The sequence below is a fragment of the Salarias fasciatus genome, chromosome 16 (assembly GCF_902148845.1).
Source record: "Salarias fasciatus chromosome 16, fSalaFa1.1, whole genome shotgun sequence".
Taxonomy (NCBI): Eukaryota; Metazoa; Chordata; class Actinopteri; order Blenniiformes; family Blenniidae; genus Salarias; species Salarias fasciatus.
In genome coordinates this window covers 20243664-20266742 of record NC_043760.1, presented here as the reverse complement: position 1 = coordinate 20266742, position 23079 = coordinate 20243664, and the positions used below count along the sequence as shown (strand labels likewise).

The 23079-nt window shown below is 42.8% G+C and overlaps 1 protein-coding gene across 4 annotated transcripts in view; it reads left to right on the top strand.

Annotated features, from left to right (window-relative positions):
- map2 (microtubule-associated protein 2) overlaps positions 1–23079 on the top strand; it is an 81141-nt gene that overhangs the window by 28165 nt on the left and 29897 nt on the right. For all 4 annotated transcript variants that reach the window (XM_030112795.1, XM_030112794.1, XM_030112793.1 and 1 more), the window contains exons 3-4: positions 6911–7040; positions 17963–18226. In XM_030112795.1, coding sequence (XP_029968655.1) covers positions 18016–18226 — 211 coding nt within the window. In that variant the 5' untranslated portion in view covers positions 6911–7040; positions 17963–18015. The remainder of the gene's footprint in view (positions 1–6910; positions 7041–17962; positions 18227–23079) is intronic.

Genomic DNA, 23079 nt, shown 5'->3' with positions numbered 1-23079 from the left:
GTTGGTTTGTTGGAACCAGTTAAAAACTGACATGTTGGTGGACAATCAGTCCGTGATGTCTTGACAGCTGTAGCAGACGTCTCCAGAGCAGCAGGTTCCTGTTGTGCAGTGATTGGTACCAGTAAAGGTCAAGTGACGTTCTGGTGACAGGGTCAAGGGTTCACTGTGAAGTGTGTGGGCAGAGAAGAGCTAATCGACTGAACATTTTAAAGATGCAGCCGGAGGTTGAACAGAGCGCCTGTGCTAACCTTTGGAGCCCCGTTCACCTCCAAAACGGCTGCAATGGAGGAATTTGCTCCTGAAATGGGTGCGCTGTTTTTTTTGGGAGCAGCAGAATCGTGTGCAAAGAGTGGTTCGGCATGTTGTGTGAAGGTTTAGACTTGACCTTGCAAAATCTCAATGTCATTGTGCATCTCTTGTAAAAACAAATTTATTCCACTGATACCAAACGGGCAAACATTCAGGATAAATAAGCTCAGATGATGCATGAGATTCACAAACACGACTCTAAACTTAAGGTTTCTGGACGCAGTTCCAGCAGACACGAGGTGAAAGGTCAAGTACATTATGAACAGGTCGGTCCATCACAAATTCACATTTGCAGGTTCAATTTTGATACAAGTCACCGCATATGAATGTTGTTGATCTGTGAAAAAAAGGAGTACCCAGAAAAAAAAAAAAAAAAAAACACATACGAGATAACATAAAAAATTCATAAAGCAATCAATCATCCATCCATCCATCTATATAACACTTCAGGGTCACACTATGAGGCCAGAGCGCTAACCACTATGCCGCCATCAATCACCATTTAATTATATAGCACTTTTTATACTCCAGTAAAAAACTGTAACTCAAAGTGCTTTTCAGAGCAGACTTAACATTCAGGCTGGGATGGTCTCATTGTGAGGTCAAAGGGCAAACCACTAAACCACCATTCAGTCTTAGTGCCATTTTCTCCAGCTAATAATCACCATTTTCCACCTGTGTACTTATTATATATTTGTATTGCAGCTATGTAACTTAAGAATCCCTCCACGGCTGATGTGATTGGTCGTGAGGTTGTGTTGCTTTCGGTTGTTTGGACCAAGACCGGTTTTTCCATTTCATTTGGTTCTCTTGTTTGGAGCGCGTCATTGTTCGTATGGCAGCATTCTCACTTCCACTAATGAACCGCGGTCATTCATCAACCGCACGGCGTTTTGTTCCAATCGAACCGAAGTTGACAAATGTGCTGCTAATGTTTTATTGCTCGACACCACGAGAAACCTTCAACGGTGGTACTTCAGTACAGAATTTGGAGAGTGGTTGTGATGTTTTAGCTGATCTTATGGCATATGATTGTTAGCTTTCTTGGAAGTCCTCGGTAAAGCTTGATAGTTAAGATGATCTGTTACTCATTTTGGGTTTGAAACACAATTTAACCTTTTTGAACAGTAGCAAATAGGGGTGGGCGATATAAACGGTATAAACCGTACGCGATATAAATTTGGCCCACGGTAGGGATTTTGGCCATACCGCCCAACCGCGATAGCACATTACGTCCTCTAGATGGCAGTAATGCAGCTTTTTAGAGGCCCGGTACCCCGAGGAGGAAGTACACAAAAACAGCGATGGCGGCCAGGAGTGAAGACAGAAGAAGAGCTCGTGAAAAAGATTGGTGTAACATCTACAAAAGTGGTCGGCAACTGGCGGCCCGCGGGCCACTTTTGGCCCGAAAACAATAATATCTGGCCCGCCAGATGATTTTGAAAATCGGAGGCAGCTGCTTTGCGAAGGCAGCAACACCGTCCATTACCCTGTCAGTATCAGCTCCTCCTAAACTGCCTTCACGACATTACCTGTGAAACACATTGAAACCCTCTGGTTCAGTGAACAACCTGCAGCTCCTGCTGCTTTCAGGGACACGTCGTCGTAACAGTAGCCTGCTGCTAGACGCCACCGCTGTCTCAGTCAGCCGTTAGCTTATCTGTTAGCCACCGACGAACTAGCTGGCTTTGGAAGATTCCTTCATGCTCCAACAAAAGTCTCAAGTCTCACGCATTGAGCGTGACAGTCACGCATTTCGGTGTTTTGTCACGCACTCACGCCACACATTGTGTCTCTCACGCTGAATTTATTGTTTATTTATTTATTTATTATTTTTTTTAACACTAAAAAAAATACCGGCAAATTTGTCTGGTGCGCCGCTGCTATGGAACCGGGAGGAAACACTTCTCCTACCCTGTCAATTACCCAGCTGGGGCGGGCTAAAATAGCACAACAACCAATGAAAAAAAGCATTGCCATCACGTGAGTCTGCCACTGCAGACTCCGCAGAGGTGGACAACTCTCCGGAGGGGGACAGGATCGGGGAGTGGGAGTGTCACTCTTTCCCGCATTCAAAACTTGAGAGCCCTGACATAATCAAGTTGCCGACCCCTCATCTATAATCTGGACATGGTTTGGCTTCAAAGTAACTTGACTTATGTTATTTAATAGTATAAAAACTACTTCCTGCTTCCACGCATTTACCATGTACTGTGGTAACCATTAAAGCTAGGGTTGGCAATCTGGGAAAACTAGCATGTAGCACAAATGTAACATCTCCCCAAGGCTCCGCCCAGCTCCCACCCCATTGGAGGAGCTCCGTTGGGAGCGGAGACGCAGAGACGTTCCGCGCCCGGTGCGCGCGGTGCGCGCGGTGCGCGCAGCACTTCCGCGTCCAGTGCGTTCCTGGCGTAACCTGTCCTCAGCGCTTCGTTTCTTCGTTTTTCTTTATTTGCACTATGCCAAGTATGGCGCACTCACCGGTAAGTAAAGCCCCAAACATTCTTCTCCGCCATTCTGCAACGACGCTCCGTCCTTCTACGCGCGCACTGAATCAGGGTCAGTGCACGCCATTGACATGCACGCGCAGGGGGCAGGTCGAACGGCGAAGGGATTTGATTGGTTTAAAAAAAGGTGTCCCGTCAAGACGATTGGTTGCTGTTTTTCCCGTTTTACTCCTGCTGTAGATAGCGGATATTTTCCAAACTACTTTAAGAACACGCTATGAATTGTTTCCCATCGGGTCATAAAGATCATTTTAACCAGTATTTAAAAAAATGTATCTCATTCAAATCGCCAACCCTAGCTTTAACTAACTGTTATGCTGTAATTTGTATATCAAATTATACCGTGATATATACCGTCTGCCGTGTAAGGTTCAAATTATACCGTGATATAAATTTTAGGCCATATCGCCCACCCCTAGTAGCAAATTTACCAGCATAACACTTTCAGGAGTTTCACTCTGTCAAATTTTATTGGTTTTTGGCTAGTTTTTTTTTTTTTTTTTTGTTCTTTTCCAGATTACAAGTGCTTTTATTCCTCTTGCTGTGAAGTGGAAGAAATAAGTGAACAAAGTGGCCTGAATAGACCTCATTTCCCAAAATTATTACCTTTTAAATGAGCACTTCGTTCCTGATTGTTTTCGGGAAGATGTTTTAATGATTGATAAAATTGAAAATGAAAAATGAGATCATTCTCATAGTTGATCAGTGGGATCGTGGGAGTGTGTCGGCGGCTGATCTACCGTAAATTATGAAAAAGCACAATGCTGAAGTCTAAAAACATAGTCTATTTTAGGCCAGTAATATCTAACAAACACTGTAATGACATGCTACAGCAAGCTGCCAGAGCCTGACGATGACTCCAGAGCTTCGCTGCACATGCTGTCTGAAACCGTCTCAATACCAGTCAAATTTGCGTCTACTCATGGAAATCAACAACAGAGTTTTCTATTTGCATTTTGTTCTGTTTCTGTTAATTATGAATTATTTCACTTCAAGGCATTTCATTAGCATTTTTATTGGAATCTCTTGACCGTACATAATTGAAGTAACATGGGTCGATCCTGGAGGGCAGCACGGTGCATCACACAATGAGCCTCTTCATACGCATTGCTGGGTAATTTTCTTTCCCCACAGTAATCATTGGAAGAGTTAATAGCTCTTTTTTATAACCCACATGTGTTGGAAATTCTATAAAAATAATAGAAATGGCTCGGTGTGTTTTTCCCATAAAGCTGTTTTTTTAACCTCAATATGAAGAACCACAAATGAATTTCAGAAAGTGTGTTGATGGTGTCCTTTGTTAATCTGAGGCAAATCACACACGTTTGTCTTTAATGCTGCTGGTTCCTCAACACTCGTAAAGATCTTATTGCTTTCACTGAGCCAGGTGGTGAAATGTAACCACAGAAGTTACGATGGGGCTCTATAGTTTTGAAATTCTTAAAAAACACGTTCTCATGTTGCCTCATAGCTTTGCATTTAGGATTTTAGATTTGACACTTGACAGTTTAGACACTTTCGTATCATCAAATAACCTGAATGGATATATCCAGACCTCTCTCCATCCACAAATTGTCAACCTAAAAAAAATGGCAAAAAAATCAAACTGTTGTGGCAGGAAATTAATGAAGGTATTCTATCAGGGATTTCATCTCAAATTGGACTGTTTGAGTCAGTTTCTCATCTGATCACTCATTATAATTGAGGGTGATTTCCATTATTGGGGTCTATTTATGGCTTTGTGTTTGCTGTTGGGGAATAGAGAGTAATGAACTGCTCCCAAGCTGCTGTGAAAGACTTTACAGCAGCTGACTAAAATCTCTGACATGCTGTGAATTTCAGTTATTGTCAGTCTGTCACCTCATTGACCTACAACCCTATTCCTTCACACTTTATTTCAGTCTTTGTGAGTTTTGTTTATATTTTCTTTATATAAAGATTGTCTTTTTATATGCAGTTTAAGGCATCATCATGTTGCACTTTGTGTTTACAATATGCATGATTTATTGATACAGTATGATGTGAAACTGGTGTTTGTAGAATCTTATTATACATGCACATACCTGTAAAAAAAAAAGAAAAACTAAAGAAAACATTCATTTTCTGGTTGCCATGTCTGCTGCAGTTTTATTTCAGACCTTTGTGTCACCTTCAAAATGTCAGTGATGTTCAAACTGTCTCCTTTCCAGGCCACTTAGAGGTTGGTCAATTATCCAAGCATTTCTACCTCAGAATGTCCCCCTTTATTCATAATACGATGCATAATATAGGACACATCTTGCTTCATGCTAAAGAACAGGTCAGGATGCTGTTGACTCACCGCTTTGATACTGAATGATCTGAAAGCAAAGTAAACACCATGCTGATAAAGCTGTACTCATAGAAGTTCGTATTTAGAGGTGAAAACTGTTGTTACTGTTATGTATTGTATGTTTGGAATGAGTCACCATCGTCATGTGGAATAGGGGGTTTGTGGAGTCTTCTCATGCTGTGTAATACAATATTAGTGTTGGATGTCATGAAAAGAAACGATTCATGTGTTCACGTCTGGAAAAAGGAAACCTAGCCCAGTTTGAATGTTCGGGGTGAAAAGCTTAAGAATAACTGTTTTTGTGGAGATCTGCAAAGTACACTTTGATGATTTGTGGGAGCAATTTGCTAATTTTCTTGTTCAACTACAGATCAGAACACTGACAGAGCTGCTGCCAAAAAAAAGTGATATTGATCTCTTTTCATTTCTCATAAATGAGAGGAAACATATTGAAATTCGTTGTGCCATCATGTTTTTGAGTGCTCAAAAAAACCCAAAAACAGGCTGACATCAGTGAATTTGCAGCTTTGATGGAATCTCGTCGTTGGGCTATTAGTCACCGTGATACTAATTGAAACTGTGATGACTGAGTTGTCTTCCCGTCATTACAGTCACAGCTCTACACTCGGTATTTGATCCATGTGTTCATGCATTAGCTGATTGCTTTGCTTTGCAGAGAACTGTACAAACAACGACATTTGGGTGAGCGTGTTAAGGCTAAGGACAAATATCTTTGAGACGATTTGAAGTGGAAAATTAGATTACATCTCCAAGCAAACCCTCGTATTAATAAAGACACACGTCTTGTACACGAGGCAGACCTGTGTGTTTTTACACAAACTGTGTGCACAAACTGAGACTGTTACTCCGCCTGAAGCTAATTAGCTAAAAAGCACTTGCTGGACATCAGTCTTGTATGACTCTCATTTTACATATTGCCAAGCATGCAATCCTTTTATTTCTGTAAGCACTCAAACTATTTCAAGATTAAAACAAAAAAAAAAAAGAATACAGACATTTACCGCTGGCATCTTCTAATCCTGCTTGAGAAAAGCATAAATTCCTTTAAAGTACAGTTCTGATATTGTGTTGACATTCGTGAACGCAGCAGGTATTTGATATAAGACTCCTAATAATCATGAAACATGTTATTTTAATAAATGAAATGAGAGTTGTGGTGCTTATTTCAATTTTAGTTTTAAAGCATTTTCCATTATTGTGGATTGTTGTGTACTACGGATGAAAAATCATGTTTTTGAGATTAACTCTAAAAAAATATGATAAGTGAAAACAGCTTAAAATACTGTAGAAAATGCTCCTCAATGCTGCTTTTTGTTGTTTTCCTCGACGTTTGCCCCTTTGTTTTTGCCCATTTCTGATTAATTATCTTCAAGCTTCCATCTGGGTTTAGCACACAAACAACAAATGCTTGTATCAAACTGAGATTATATGCAAATGAATCCCAGAATGGATGAACAGTGAGTAACATCACCCACGCTTATTTACTAGCTTAATTTTGTATTATCTATAAGAAATTAGTGCTCTCATAATGCTGTCGTTTGAATGATGCTTCAATCTGGAGGATCCTCATTAAATTATTGAGACTTTTTGGGATGAGGTGGAGCAAATTCCCACAGAATCCTGCAGTTGGTTCACTGTGGAGTTCCTCAAATGTTAAAGAAAACATCAAGAGCGCTTCAGATTTGTTTTGTCAAGTCAGGCAATGTGTTCTGTTATTTTTCCAAAAGCACTCATCTTCTTTGTCATGATTACAGGTGTGCAGACGGACGCTGTCTCCCAGGCCTTTGGTCTCCTGACAGTCTTGACGTTATCCTTGTGGCGTTTGGTGAGAGGATAAATTCTGTGGATCCAGCTTATAGCCCGTCATCCCAAGTACCAGACCACACGAGCAGGTAAAGATACCGCTGTTTACGGTTTGCTGTTTAATATGTTCCAATTTACATTTCATTGTTATTTTAGTCTTGTTTGAGGTTGAATAGAAAAACTGAAACCTTGAGGCTATAGTCATGCAGCTCTTTTTATTCTCATGTTAAAATTTGCATTACCAGAAAGGACATGAGTAAAATTACAGTCAAACCTGTATTTTCATTTGGGAATCAAATAAATAAATGCAGCTGTATGGCTGTAGCGACTGCCTGTACCTGAATGAAACCAGTCTTATCCTCATGTAGTGTCACACCGAGCCAGTTTTCGTCACCTGAAGCATTAGAGATGCGGTAGATATGCCAGAAAGAAAGAAAGAAAGAAAGAAACATTTAGAGCGAGAGAAAAAGGAAGAGACGGAAAGAATGCCTGTTACCTCCACAGATGAAATGGCTGTGTGGGTGGATGTACATGTGAGTGCAGGCTGCTAGGAGCTATGAGTGGGAAGTGGGCACTGAGTGGGAGGAGAAGAGCTGCTTTAGTGAGACAATCAGCACCAAGACCCACTGAAAGGCAGTCACGCTTTCATGGCTTCTCTTTGTTCCCTCTGCTTGTAGAAAGACTGAGTTCCACGTAGCCAGGTTGGTAAAGGCTGCTTGGATAAGAGTGTCTGCGTATGTGCTTCAGTCACGGGAGTCCGCGGATGGCTCACCTTCTGACTTGTTCAAATCAGGGCATTTTAATTGACAATATAGCATCGAATTATAATGCATTAGAGTGAATAAATGGGACAAGATGTGTGTGGTGAAAACAAACATTTTCAATGCAGTGATCTGGTAAAGTGAGTCTCATGTGTTTTCATATAAATAACAAGGAATTGTTCAGATATTCAAAGTGCTGTTTGATCATTCTGTTCACTGCTTAAAGTAAGTCCTGATAAAGCTTCAGCTACTCTTTTAAAAATTACTATAATGTATCATTTCAAAGGTTAAGCAACAGTGGACCTGTGAATTTTCACTTGAAGTTGCTTTAATATTGTATTTTTTTTTGGCCTTGAAAACCTTAACAAGACATGCTCTGCCGTGTTCTCTGCTGCAAACACCAACCGTGTTCATGAAATATACTAAAAACCTTTCAGACTTCTCTAGAATCAGTTTGGTTCGTGCATTCTCGCTCAACAGACTTTTTTTTTTAATTTAATTTGTGAAGATGGTATGCATAAACATTCTGACAGTGAATTTAATTATGCTCAACAAGTGAAAAGAAGAATATAGATCGAAATTTAGAATGTTCAGACAGTATCCAAAATAACTTTCACTTATTATCCTGCTCACATCAAGAAATAGGCACATTGTGGTAAAAATATAAATCATGACATTTGTTGCGATTTGCAGTTTCAGTTAAGTCAAAGATAACACAGACAGTTTGAAGTTGGGCTTAACTGTTGTCACGTGTCCTCTCTAATTCACATCACAGTTTGGAAAAGGAAAGACACGTCCCCTCTTTTGAAAACATTTTAGGCTGAAATCATTATTGAGTCAATTTAACGTGACAGTGTGGAGTCTGAAAACTCAGCACTCTTCTCCCTGTGACGGTTTATTAATAAAATCTCTCCTCTTTCTGCTGCACAGAATGTTAATGGAGAGTCTGATTTGCTTTGGCAATCGGCTTTTTACAGTAACACACTCCCAGGACAAATAGTAACTTATTGTACCAGAGCTTATAGCTCCAAAACAAAATATATGAAGTGTGTTGAACATATGATCACCCATGTTTTCTTTTTTTTAATAGGTAAAGACATCTCAAAGTGGAACTTTCTTTAAAAGGAGCCCCAAACCATAACCATCAAACACCGCTGATTGATTTAATTCATATTGTTAATCAGTGATTGGTGGAATCGCTGGGTAAATATCAGCTGACTTCTGGACTCCATGACTGAGTTTGACACTATTATGAAACCACAATTCTGCTTGGTTGTAATCCATTAAAACCAACTATAGCTCTGCTGAGTGAGTTCAAACATAAAAATGCCCTGAAACCAGTAAAAAAAAAAAAACTTTCCTGGGAAGTACACACTCTCCCGTTCTTGCGCAGAGTTTGATGAACGCTTTCATCCCTTTGCCGCTCTCACCAGAAACCAGTTGGCATGAAAGGCTGGAAATATGTTGAAGTTACAACTTTTGTTCTTACAACAAAAGCACAAAAATCCCACGACAGCAAAATCTTCCTCGGAACCGTCCTCACACCCACTAATTAGAGAGTTATATGTCATGTACAGCATGTCAAGCCAAAAATAAAAATGGCGGTTCGCTCTTATATATGGAGCTCCAGCTGCCAAACAAGAACTTCGCCCTGAAGGGAGGGAAGAATCAGCTCTCTGAACTGCTTCATCAGCAAAGCATTTGACTGCGCGTGTGTGTGTGTGAGATGAACTTTAGTCAATGGGAAGGACTGACTTTTGGCACGTGACCGTATCGGCTCACACTTACACACACACTCTGAGGCCCAAGGTCCGGCCTCCCCGGCCTCTGCTCCTCTGTGGCTCTTGCAGCGAGCCGGCCCTCAGAGGAGAGCCCTGCAATGCAGCATCTGTGTGACTCACACACACACACACACACACACACACGCACGCAAATGCGCACGCACAGCGAGATGGCAGCGGCATGTGAAAGTGCTCGGATCGTAGGAGGGAGATGAGGCGAGCGAGAGAGAGAGAGAGAGAGAGAGAGAGAGAGAGAGAGATGAAGCTTGATGAAAGGTGGAGGAGTAGGAGTGAGTAGGAGGAGGAACAGTGATGGTCGGAGGCGGAGGAAGGTAAAGAGGGAGAAGGAATAACAGGTAGAAAGAAGACTTTTAAGTGCAAGGTTGCTAAGAAATTAGACAAAAGAAGAAAGAGAAGCAGATAAGAGCCCTGGAAATGACAAAAGACAAATGGACGGCTTAATTAGTTTTGCGATTACATTGTCTGGGATGCATTTTGTGGATGATGTGCTCATAGATGGCGTATTGGTCTCACTTCATCTCGCTTGAACAGTAGGGCCTTGCAGAAGTGGAAATACGCTGGACTCGTCACACAGTTTCCAGCGTTGCGAGGAAACGTGATTGTTGTGTGTTGTCAGTTTTAGATGTTGCTTTGCTAATTGTTGTTTACACAGTGAAGACATATTTTGCTGTTGTTACGCAGGAACAGCCTGTAATTAGTGTTCAATCTGCTAATAATTTGTTGAGCAAAGATAATTCGTGTTAGACAAAACAAAGCGGCACTCGACTGACGGTACAGTGCAGCAGTGGGTTCCATTCCAGGGTCCGGGGAACAGGTGTTCTGCCTCTGGAAGAACATGCACTTCCACTTTACCGTCCTCCTCTTGCAATGCCGCAAGTGCATTTAAGCCTCAAATCAAAATTTAAAACTGAGCCGGCTCTCTCTAAATGGAATATATTTATGGTTCAGGTGGATGGTCGCTTGCTATTTTGAGGGAACGGGGGTTTCTCTGTGTGTTTTGACCTTTTCATGTGTATCTGTTTGAGAGACTCTGTTGTCTTGTGTGGATTGAAGTTTGCAGTCTCACACTTCTCATGAAATTACTGACAACAAGCTCTTCAGCAAGGGGCAGAAAGCTGCAGCCGCTCTCACCCTGTGGGCAACACAGTGGTTCAAATGTGTGGATTTCAGATTGCAAGAAAAAGTCTTAGTATCTTTTCACCCTTTGCCTCAAAATTAAACAATTACAGACAAAATTGTAACATTAAATTTGATTGGATTTACATTGTATTCAGAGAAACTCCATTTGTAAACACAAAAACAAAAGCCTCTAGTATTATCTGTAAGCTTTTCATCTTTTTGTCTCTGTTTCACTCAACAACCCATTTATAAAGCCACAGCTTTTAGCTGGTCGGAGTCAGGGGAGGAAAAAAGTCTATTTTGAGGACATAGTGAGAAATATTTCTCCCCACTGCCGCAGTACAGGCCTTTCAAGTGTCCCAATAGGCCAAAAAAAAAAAAAAAAAAATCATAGTCTTTCTTTTCTGCAATGCCTCACATAAAAGATAAATCATTAGCTATAGGCTATCTAATGTATCCTGTCACTGTCTATCATTGTAATATGTTGACGAAGAAGGTGAAGAAGAAAGGATTCAGATAGAAACGTCTCTGCTGAAGAGGTAGTTCCTTGTGATGTGAATTTTATTTGCACTTAAAAGAAAATTTCATAGGGCAGGCTAAATTATTGATATGCCTCGCATCATATATGTCCAAGTAATTTTATGTTCTAATGTGGCTTATTAAAGATTGTGAGGGTCCTCAGCAATGTGCACTTATATATCCTAAACAGCCCTGAAGAGCATGATCACAATTATGATGATGGCTGTAGAAATGGAATTGATTTGAAGATTGAACTTGATACTCAATATGACACAAAAAAATACATGTACAGTTATGTTTGTGTGAGTATTGTTTTTTTTTTTCCAATAAGTGCTTTTGGACATACAAAGTCGGGGACGGTGCCTCTGGATTGGCAGACCGGGGTGGTGGTCCCCCTGTTTAAAAAGGGGGACTGGAGGGTGTGCTCCAACTATAGGGGGATTACACTCCTCAGCCTCCCCGGGAAAGTCTATTCCAGGGTACTGGAGAGGAGGATCCGACCGATAGTCGAACCTCGGATCCAGGAGGAACAATGCGGTTTTCGTCCTGGTCGTGGAACAGTGGACCAGCTCTATACCCTCCATAGGGTGCTCGAGGGTTCGTGGGAGTTTGCCCAACCAGTCCACATGTGTTTTGTGGATTTGGAGAAGGCATTCGACCGTGTCCCTCGTGGTGTCTTGTGGGGGGTGCTCCGGGAATACGGAGTCCGGGGCCCCTTGTTAAGGGCCGTCCGGTCTTTGTATGACCGGAGTAGGAGTCTGGTCCGCATTGCCGGCAGTAAGTCGGACCTGTTCCCGGTGCATGTTGGACTCCGGCAGGGCTGCCCTTTGTCACCGGTTCTGTTCATAATCTTCATGGACAGAATTTCTAGGTGCAGCCAGGGGCTGGAGGGGGTCCGGTTCGGGAACCACAGGATTTCATCTCTGCTTTTTGCAGATGATGTTGTCCTGTTGGCTTCATCGAACCCGGACCTACAGCATGCACTGGGGCGGTTCGCAGCCGAGTGTGAAGCGGCAGGGATGAGGATCAGCACCTCCAAATCCGAGGCCATGGTCCTCGACCGGAGGAAGGTGGCTTGCCCCCTCCAGGTTGGTGGAGAGACCCTAGCCCAAGTGGAGGAGTTCAAGTATCTTGGGGTCTTGTTCACGAGTGGGGGACGGATGGAGCGTGAGATTGACAGGCGGATCGGTGCAGCGGCTGCAGTGATGCAGTCGTTGTATCGGTCCGTCGTGGTGAAGAAGGAGCTGAGCCGAAAGGCGAAGCTCTCGATTTACCGGTCAATCTACGTTCCCACCCTCACCTATGGTCATGAGCTTTGGGTCATGACCGAAAGGACAAGATCCCGGATACAAGCGGCCGAAATGAGCTTCCTCCGTAGGGTGGCTGGGCGCTCCCTTAGAGATAGGGTGAGGAGCTCAGTCACCAGGGAGGAGCTCGGAGTACAGCCGCTACTCCTCCACATCGAGAGGAACCAGCTGAGGTGGCTCGGACATCTGTTTAGGATGCCTCCTGGACGCCTCCCTAGGGAGGTGTTCCGGGCATGTCCCACTGGGAAGAGACCCCGGGGAAGACCCAGGACACGCTGGAGAGACTATGTCTCTCGGCTGGCCTGGGAACGCCTTGGGATCCTCCCAGAGGAGCTGGAGGAAGTGTCTGGGGACAGGGAAGTCTGGGCATCCCTGCTGAGACTGCTGCCCCCGCGACCCGGCCCCGGATAAGCGGTAGAAAATGGATGGATGGATGGATGGACATACAAAGTCCTTTATCCCCACCACCTTCTGACTCCTGAACTGCCGATAGTCACACACCACCTCACAAATGAAACACTACGCTGAACCGATGCTGCTAATTACTTCTCTTTCGTTTCTACATAAAGTCTTTCTGAGACAGTTTTGCAAAACTGTCGTTGACACACTGTGCTCTGTCTATTTATGCATTTATTTTTCTTTGAGTCAACCTGAGTCATTCACTTTTTTTCTTTCCTGAAGTTACTGGTTGAGTCTCAAATGTTAAACTTTGTAGCCACCGAAGCTTGAAAATGTTTCTTCTTTGTCAAAATATTTCATAGTTACCCTGCCCATTTCAGGACCCTGATGGCCCCGCCCCCTTGTTGTGTCTCCCACCCTCCCCTGTTGCCCATGTGCTTGTCAGTTCCAGCTGCGGTGTTTGTTTACCTCAGCATGGCTCATCCAAGGCTGCTTGCAGATTTTATACGTTTTCTAAATGGTAAATAAAATGGTAGATGGACTACACTTATATAGTGCTTTTTCATCTGCATTAGCAGACACCAAAGCGCTTTACACTGCAACATCACATTCACCCATTCACACACACATTCACACACCGGTGGAGGCGGCTGCCATGCAAGGCGCTCAGTCCACCCACCGGGGGCAATTCAGGGTTCAGTGTCTTGCCCAAGGACACTTCCACACGCAGACAGGGGGAGACGGGAATCGAACTAACAACCTCCCGATTGTCAGACGACTGCTCTCCCCACTGATCCACAGCCACCGTTTTCTGTTTTACAAGGCCTGATTATTTCCTGGTCTAAATTTTTTTTTTTATGAGAAAACTGTGTGCCCAGAGAAAACCCAAATGCACAGACTGTAGGCAGGTCCACTAATCCAGCTTCATTTGCTGTAGCAACAGCAGCACTTCCTGACAGCTCTACCAACCGAACGGAAAAACGTAGCAAAGCGAGACTTCTTTGGTGGCGTCCTCAGCCGCTTTTCCACCAAGTCAACCAGCACATCATCAAATGTAGGGTTGTCCATCACGAGCATAACTATCAGCACCCTCGAAGACTTAAAAACCTTAACTAACTTTTTCAATATTGCGTCACTGAGGTCTTCAAACATTTTCTCATGGATGTCTGCATCCTCTATTCTAGTCCATACTTTGTCCAACAGACGTCTGTAGACTGAGTCCAGCCCCTCTGAATTGTAATCAAACTTGCATTCCTGACAGATTTTTGTCAGCAGCTCCACAACAAACATGCCCAAAGATTTTTTTAACTCCTGTTTTTTCTCTTCTTCATCAGTTGAAGTGGATCCTTTGTCGTTAGATTTGCCAATGACACCGGATGAAATTTGGGAGGGCTTGTTCTCTGCAGGCTTCTCCTCCACACGTGGTTCAGCGACGGGGATCTCTGTGACTGGTGGGAGGCGTGACAGTGTCCACACTTTTTTTTGACCAACCTTTCGAACTGTGATTTTCAGAGTTTCTCGACGGCCTGAATATCGTACCAAGGGGCTGATCTGCCCATTCTTGGCTGAATGCTTTCTCCTCCCAGCAATTTCTGTCAGTATTTTACAGACTTGAGTCGTGCAGAAGTCAATGTGAAGATGTTTAGCTGGTTTGCGAACAGGAGCAAACTCTGCTACCACCATCTTAGTGATGAAACTCGACAGGGTGACAGAGGTCTGGCTGTAGAATTCTGAGCCCAGCACATGGAAAATAGTGGAAGGAACGGTGTTTTTCACGATGGCTGACACCTTGTCTTCTGTGACAAAATGGCTCATGCCATCAGAATCCATTGACTTGCTGATCACTGTGGAAATCGTGGAGATTATCTCCACTATCAGCTCCTTGACGTTACGTCGAAGCGGTGGATCAATTTTACCCCATTTTATCCGCCTCCAGTCTTGTTCAGTGATCTTAACCAGGTAAGGCCTTGTTTTCTTAAACAGCACAGTTTTCAGGAGTTCCTGCATGTCCTGCATCTTTAACTTCTGACTGTTACTGGCAACTGATTGAACACACATTTTCTTTGGAGAATAAACAACTGGCTACCCTTAGCTACTCAGCAAGTTCAGAGACGAACGCTTCCCTGAAGAGACCTTTGCTAAAAGACATGTGAGAATGTGGGAGCCCAAACATTAGAGGGTTTTTGCCTTTGATCTGTGATGTCATGGAATCTTCAGTGACATCATAGATGTTGCCCCAGCAACCGTTGCTAACGACAACAGAATGTTCACACACACACACACACACACACAGACGGGGCTGCATTTAACCAGCCCCACTGGCAGGCTGCCACAGGCTTTATGCCAGGGGTAACAGACCTGCTGTCTTCTAAGATGCTCAGTGTCTTACTCCATAACACCACCATCTCTTTCAGAGTCTCTTTGCTGGACATTGTATAATCAGCAGTATTTTTCATTAAATTTCTTGTAACCTACAGGATTTTTACTCCTGTTGCTTTTATTTTCCTGTCAGCTGGAACTGTTATTCATGCGTTGTGTGATCACCATTCAGACTTTACTCACCTTTCTCCCAGTGCTTTTTCAGCAAGTCTCACTAATATGTATTTGGATATCATCACACAGAATAAAAAAAGTACTCTGACATGCATCACGTTTTTTGTTTAATGAAAACAATATTTTCAAATGGTTTTTTTCTCATTGCATTATCGTGGTCTGGATGATCAGGTCCTCACCCAGGAGGTGGTGCTGTTTCATTCACACATTATGCACACAGTTATGCCAAAACAGACACCATCAGCAGCTCAACAGGCCTCCAGGAAACCAGTCTACACTTCCCCTTCCCCTCGTGACCTGTCAGTGACACCCCGAGCCTGCCCGCTGTCAGCGGGACTCTGTCGGGTCTGGAAATCAGCCACGCAGCTCAAAGTGACCTTCATCATCAGACAGACAGCGCGGAGACATTGCATCAGGAACCGAGGCCCCCGTCTCTGTGCTTTATGACTTTTTTAATATTGGAAGTGCTCGTCAGTGGAACAGGGACACAAGCGGCAGAAGAGACCGTGACGGCGCTTTCTAAAATATACCGATGTGGCTTTTCTTTCAGGGACTGATTTTTGTGAAGCAGGCAGTGGGGTGCAGTGTAGAGTCTCCCTACGAGCATCATTCACGTTGATGTCCCCGTCAGAGCTGAGTCATGCAAAGCTTCATTAACTCCTGACTTTGATCCAGTGAGGTCGGGAGGGCTCCCAGCCATCGCATCTGCACTTCTTTCTGTTCCTTCTGTTTGCTTACCGGCATGTTAATTCCTTTTGCAGACGTTCTGTTTGTGACATTCTCACACAGCCTGAATAATAATTACATCTGTGCAGAATGTATTGTCTTGTGTGAAGAGGAAGCTTTACTAATTTGTGTGCTCTGGCACCACCAGCAGGTCACAGCTAATTGTGCAATGAATATCTTCAACAGAACGATGCACAAAGCACTTTTCTAAATAAATACTGACAACAGAATAGAAAATACTTTAACAGCAAGCATCATATTGGTTACTTCCTTCTGCAACTGTCATTTTTGCATTTAAATATTTATGAATTGGGATTCAATTTAGTTGAAACACACATGGTTTGCATGGCAAAGCTCAGTGTTTCAGCTGATCTACTCTTACATTTCTGTTAGTGACTATTCTTGTCTGTGTCTGAGCAGTGGCATCTGAATGCACTGTGGACGCAGCGCTCACTACAGCGGTTCCTCAGTCTCAGGCTGCAGTTATTGACTGCTGTTTTCGTTTTCTCCGGCAGACTTCTCTTTTGTGTCGGGGTCTCTGTGGACTCCAGAGCTGAATGACAACCCCCCCTAGCCCCCCCACACTACTACACAGGCTGCTCTGCAAATGAAATCACTGCTATCGTCCGCAGTACTCGTGCAAAATGTTCCCTGTCAGAGTATTTCCTCTGTTCTGAGTTTGAGTATGAGCTCGCAATTTTCCTTTTCTCATTGAGGTTTCTGTTCGTATCTCTTTTGTCCTTTTAACATACGACGGCGTGGAATTGAGTGGCGCTGTCATTGTGTGATTAAAGTATTAAACAAGTCGAACATCTTAAAGGCATGCATGAGAAAAAAAAACCTTCGGTGATCCCGTTTGTTCACAGAAGAGGAACGGGACAAGTTGAGGACTTCACGTACACAGCCCTATTTATTGATTTTACACTCCATCAAAGCCATTCATCTCCTTCCCCCACCTTCTGCGTAATATTGTCCAAGAGATCATTGAATCTCACAGCCTGTCTCTGCCTCGGGCGATTATATGGTCTGATCAATATTTTCCCTCCCTTTTTTTTCTTTTTTTTTTTTTTTGCTTCTGCTTGATCTCCTCCTCCATGCTGTTCTGCTCAATCACCTGCAGTCGGGGAAACAACCGCTGTTTGTACAGCGTGCTGGTCAGCACACTACAAATACATGTCACACAGGTTATAAAGCCCTTTTTACATTGTGGGTGGACCCTAACATGTTTGTTTCTGGTGAATTTGCTTTTGGATATTTAGCAGACACGTGCATCAGTGGATACCTGATTCAGACGAGTTTTTTCCAGCACCAGATCTCATCAGAGTCCACTTTTAATTCAACCCTGTAGAAAATCCAAGGTCCACACAGCTCATTTTCAAGCAGCTGAGATTTTCACCTGAGCCACTGGCGATATGAGTCATTACACACACACACACACACACACACACACACACACACACACACACACACACACACACACACACACACACACACACACACACACAGATGCACACACAGGTACACAAATCGATAAATTTTGCCCAGTGGTTGCCATCATCCTGCCAACATCCAAGGACAGTAATTCACATCGGTGTCTCCACACAAACTCACACAAGCACAGCTGCATTTTCTGAACTGTTGACAGTGAAGCTCAGCGGAGCCGCAGCAGGGATTATGTCTGACAAACACACAGATTTGTGAGTGTGTATCTCGGAGCCTCCTCTGGTCGCCACGCCGCTCATTCTCCCCGATTGAGCTGTTAATAAGAGAATTGATGGGTTTTGACCACACCTTTCCTCTCCATCCCCTCTGCTCCCCGTCCCAGAAGGAGAGATCCCTTCCCTCTCCCATCATCCTGGGCTGCTAGCTAGCACCAGCATGGCAGACAGTCGACAGCCAGAGGACGGCGCCCCCCAGTGGGACCCCTCAGGGGGGCAGGAGCCTGGCGGCACGCACGGAGCGAATGGCTTCTCTTCGTCGGCGTACAGGACCTGCCAGCCGGGCGGCGCCCACGTCTCGGCCGCCCCCTACTCTGCCAGGGAGAACGGCTTCAACGGAGAGCTGACCGGAGCTCAGGCGATAACTGCAGGTAATGTAGGATTTATTTTACTATTTTCATTCACCATAATGACTGAATAAACAAACACGATTTGAGATGAAGACATAAACTGTTACTGTTGCTTTAATGGATTTTCTTTGCTTCATTTTCTGTCTATTGGATTGCTATTTTTATGATCCTTAACCACATGTTATTCATTTTTATTAGTTTGAATAATGAACTGGCTACTGTTAGTACGTTATGCATATTATTGTGTGTGACGTGTTGCCTGTCCTCTTGACACAGAGGATGTCTGTAGTTGTTTGACAGTTTCAGAAAAAGATGTAAAGAGGCCAGTTGGTTCTGGCTATTTTCATCCAGGAGGCTGCAGTGCCTGTAATATGTGTGACAAACTCAGTAGTGCTTTAGTTAAATTACTGGGACAAATTTATGTCACATGGTTTGTCATTTTTCAACTGTAAATTAGTCTTATTGTACCGTGGTGGTCAAAGTCAAGACAATCGATAAGCATGCACCTGAGAATCAGCTCCAGTGAGTATTTTAAAGCAGTGGGTTCGAGCAGCGCCAGTTCTTCCTGTCCTGGAGCTGGACCTTGAAAAAGAGACTCAACACAACACTGCTCAACAGTGAGGCTTTACATGGCAGAATTATTTACTCTGTGTGTATGATTGTGATTAACAGTGTAAAGTTTGCTGCTAAAAGGATAAAAACACGTGTAAGTGTAGCTGATTCATGATATATTTTGTGTTTTCACACTTGTTGAGAATCCAAAGTTAGACCAAGATGATGTGCGGTAGTTTTTGAGTTTTGATGTGCATACAGGCATAAATATAAATAAAGCTGTGTGTGTGTGTGTGTGTGTGTGTGTGTGTGTGTGTGTGTGTGTGTGTGTGTGTGTGTGTGTGAGCGTGTGTGTGTGTGTGTGTGTGTGTGTGTGTGTGTGTGTGTGTGTGTGTGTGTTATTGTGCCAGGTTGGAACTTAAAATGAGAGCTTTGTGTACAGTTTCTCCCAGCACAGTGTCCATGTGCACTTCTAGCATGTAATCATCAGAAGTGGATGTGAATGTATTCCTTGCAAAATGTTGTGTTTTTGTGTATGTGTGTGCGTGCCATTTCAACACTTACGAGTCCTCAGTAGAATCTCATACTGTTATTAACATTGCTATAATTAACGCATAAAATCTGTCTCTGTGCGCCCCCTCCCGTCCCACCCACTCCCCATCCCCACCCTCACTCACACCCCTGGAGACAAGACCAATGGTGTAACCATGGAAACAGCTCCCCTACAATTTCCTTGGCCAGGCCTTTTGTTCTTTCTGGCTGTAGCTTGCCACAGATGAGCCCATGCAGCATGCAGTGACAGAAGCCTAATTAACCTCCCATCTCCCCATTGTTGAGACCGAACTGATACTAGTTTTTAAGGCTGATGACAGTCGTGAGCGTAGCCGCCTGGTGCTCACCCCTTTTTAACGTGGTTCAGCACTGATCACATTTTCGGATCAGGGAGCAGCGGTGAGCATGTTTGCAAGATGGTTGTATTGTTTCCCCGAACATTTCTCACTGATGTACTGTATTCATGGGATAAAAGCTTGATAATGCAAAAACTAGGGCATATATACATCAAATTGTTTATCAACTTGATAATAACATTTGCAATTTGTGCAAAGCGCTGAGTGATCTGCAATGAATAAATGAATCCGTGCGGTATGCATTGATATGTAGAGCAGTGCTGCTCTTGATTGTTTAAACATACCTGGTGAGAATAGGTCAGAAGTGTAAAAAGATCAAAATCAAGGGAAAAATTACTAAAAGCAACAAAATGTTCGACTCCTGAAACACTGCTGGAGGGAAAAGCATGCGATCAAAGAATGTAAGAAACATGCTGTTACATTTTTGTTACAAAGTTATGTGAGAATCCAAAGCACAATCTTTCTCACATCACATCCTTAAACACTGTAAATGTTGAGATTCTTTTGTTGTTTTTTTTTATAAACCCTATTCCATAAACTACTGCTGATTCTAATAAAACAATACTGATACTGTATTGAAGATATCTTATATGCATGTTGATGCCTCTTGTTCGACATGCTTTCCTTTCCAGTGGCCTGCTGAGACACATTTCTGAACACTTTTCTCAGTACAACACATCGTGTGGGCAGAAAGCACTTAATCCCACCTGTAAATGTCAACAGGTTTTTTTTCCTCTCTAGCTATACTGCGTTGTGACAGTGAAAAGCAAAGTACAACTCATGCAACCACTCAACACGATCCCTTCATACCTGCTATTGCTGATTGTTGTATTGATTTATTTGCATTGAGGAGATACTTATACCATTATTGTCTGATTTAAAGCAGTGGAGCATTTTTCTCTTGCTTAATAAATCCTTCAAATGGCACATCAGTGAAGTCTTTTTCAGACAAGAATAAAGTCATGTTTTATTAATTTCTTATTTTATACTGTCTAAACCTTGATGTAATGAATGAGTAGAAGTCACTATACATTTAAGTTCCTGGTCAGTTCTCACCAGCTATTGAAGTGCTGATTCCCACCACTGCCTTTCGTACTAAGATGAATGTTAAATCCTGTCCAGATGCTGATTTCATCCAACTCATTGAGTCAAAATTCTGAATTTCATTTCAGTTTTTGCTATGTTTATTTTTTCCCTCTAAAACCTGTGCTGCCTTTGTCGTTTAGTTGTCACATGAGTCATTACTTCAGGTACCTTTGTCTAAGTTTTGTCTAAAGCATATTTCCAGTCCCAAACTCCTGTTTTATGGACGACACTCTTATTAAAGATATCATTTATGGAGTCAGAATGGTCACATTGCCTCTCTTGATTCACTCTTGAAGTAAATTCCAGCTACCTTTTAGCTCACGAGTCAACATAATAAGCAGTTGCCAAAGCCCTGTGTGCTGCTCTGTCTCATTATCAACATATTTCAAGAAAGCAGTAAGCAATCCAATTAAAACTTCAAAGTCAAAGCTTGGAAATTGTGTCAGCCATAAACAGTGCTTTGCTCTATGAGGAGTGAAAGCCAAAAATATGACTGGTAACACAGCGTTTGAAAATGCACCCTTCGTCTTATGATCTTCTCTGGAGAATGGACCTGACTTTTATGTTTTAGGAGATCATTGTTCCTTAGAGGAGGCGTAAATTATCTGTCAAAATCATCCTCATTTAGGGGGTCACATGCTCGCCAAGTTGAGGCAAGAAAACTGGTGTCTTACAATCCATAAGTAATGAGAAGTGTTAAATTTATACTTTATTTTAGTGCAAATAACATAAAAGTACATCCTGAAAATTGTTATATTTAATGCACTTTTACTGTAAATGACGAGACATCATGATCAGACTAAGAAAAAGGGCATAAATATTAATCCATAATCCATTTTTTTCTCTCAGTAAGATAAGCTTATTTATAATGCTTCATTTGTTACCAATGAGGCCGTTTGCTGATCTCTGTGAAGCATTATAACCTCTACTCTTAATGAAACAGTCTGAACCCATGTGGACAAATTAGCGGCAGCAGTTACTTTAATTGAAACGGGGCAGGTGATGTTGTCTTTACTCTTTTAAGTAGGTCATGCAGCGGGACGGCTTCCACCCTCCTGACAGGCCTGCTTTAGACTCTGTAAATAATGCTGACCTCCTTTAAATGACTGATGTAGGGGCTGTGGTCAGAATATCAGAAGGAGATGCATGGAAAACAGAAACCAGCATTCCCAGTGTTGCTATGAGGTAAAAGTGAGTAAAAGTTTGTCTTAGACCTGATGTAATATGCAGAAAGACCGTCTGATTTTTTATTAATCGTTAAAACAATACAAGCTTTCGGCTACTGTGCAACCAAGACTGTATTTGTCTGAAGAGCTTCTTGTCAGCATTTATTAGCAGTGCTCCCGAGCTGCACCGGGTCGGGGCATAAGTGGGGCAGGATGGGTGGCAGAAGGGCTGATGTTATCACTTATTGAGCCTTCTCTTCCTGTGAAAAGCCCTTCAAACCCAGCAAGAACCATCGAAGCACGAAATTGCCCTCTTGACTTTCCTCGGAAACAAAGTTGAGCCGAGCAGCCAGCTCGGCTGCGGTTGGTCAAGAGGAAGAGGGAGGGAGGGAGAAACGGACCGAGTATACGCGGGGTTGCTGATCCTCAAGTTTTACACTGGAGATATTGTACCGACTGACGTCCGCGTCGTTTGGCCGGCACAAGCGGCTGGGCGTAGCGTCAAGAATCCTGGACCAGATTTTCTGCTGTTAAAGTTCCTCCACGTCATCAGGCTGAATCAGTTTGTTTGGAGATTCACCCCAATTAAGCTCCACTGTGTGAAACACAAACAGAAAGGGGCAAGTTCAAAGTTGGAGAATGTCTCATTTTCCTATTGCATAATAGCAATCTCCATGCTTTAAAAGGTTATGCACAAAGTGCAAATATAAGCATTGTCTTTTTTAAATGAAACTGAACCTTGTAATAGAGTAAAGGACATGCGAGCAAAATATTGATTTTTACACAGAAGAATGAAATGAGCAATGATGTTTGACTGAACCATGTTCTTCATGATACGTTTTTGGTGGGACACAGTTGTCTTGCTGCTTCACTCAATGTATGGATATTTCATATGCAGTACTTTCAGTCTCTAGCTATTGAATTTAAAGTACTTTATCAGACCTTGCAAAGATTTTTATCACATTTTATCACGTGTAAAGAACCACTGTCATTCAGACCTGAACTAATGTGCTGTGTCAAATAACTGGAGTTTTTATTTCAACTCAAATACAACTGATGAAATGGTTTCTATAATTTATTTTATTGCAAATCCAAGACCTCCAAAATGATTTGATGCTATTTAATAAATCACAATTGCTTTAGAAATTCTTCAATTAATAAC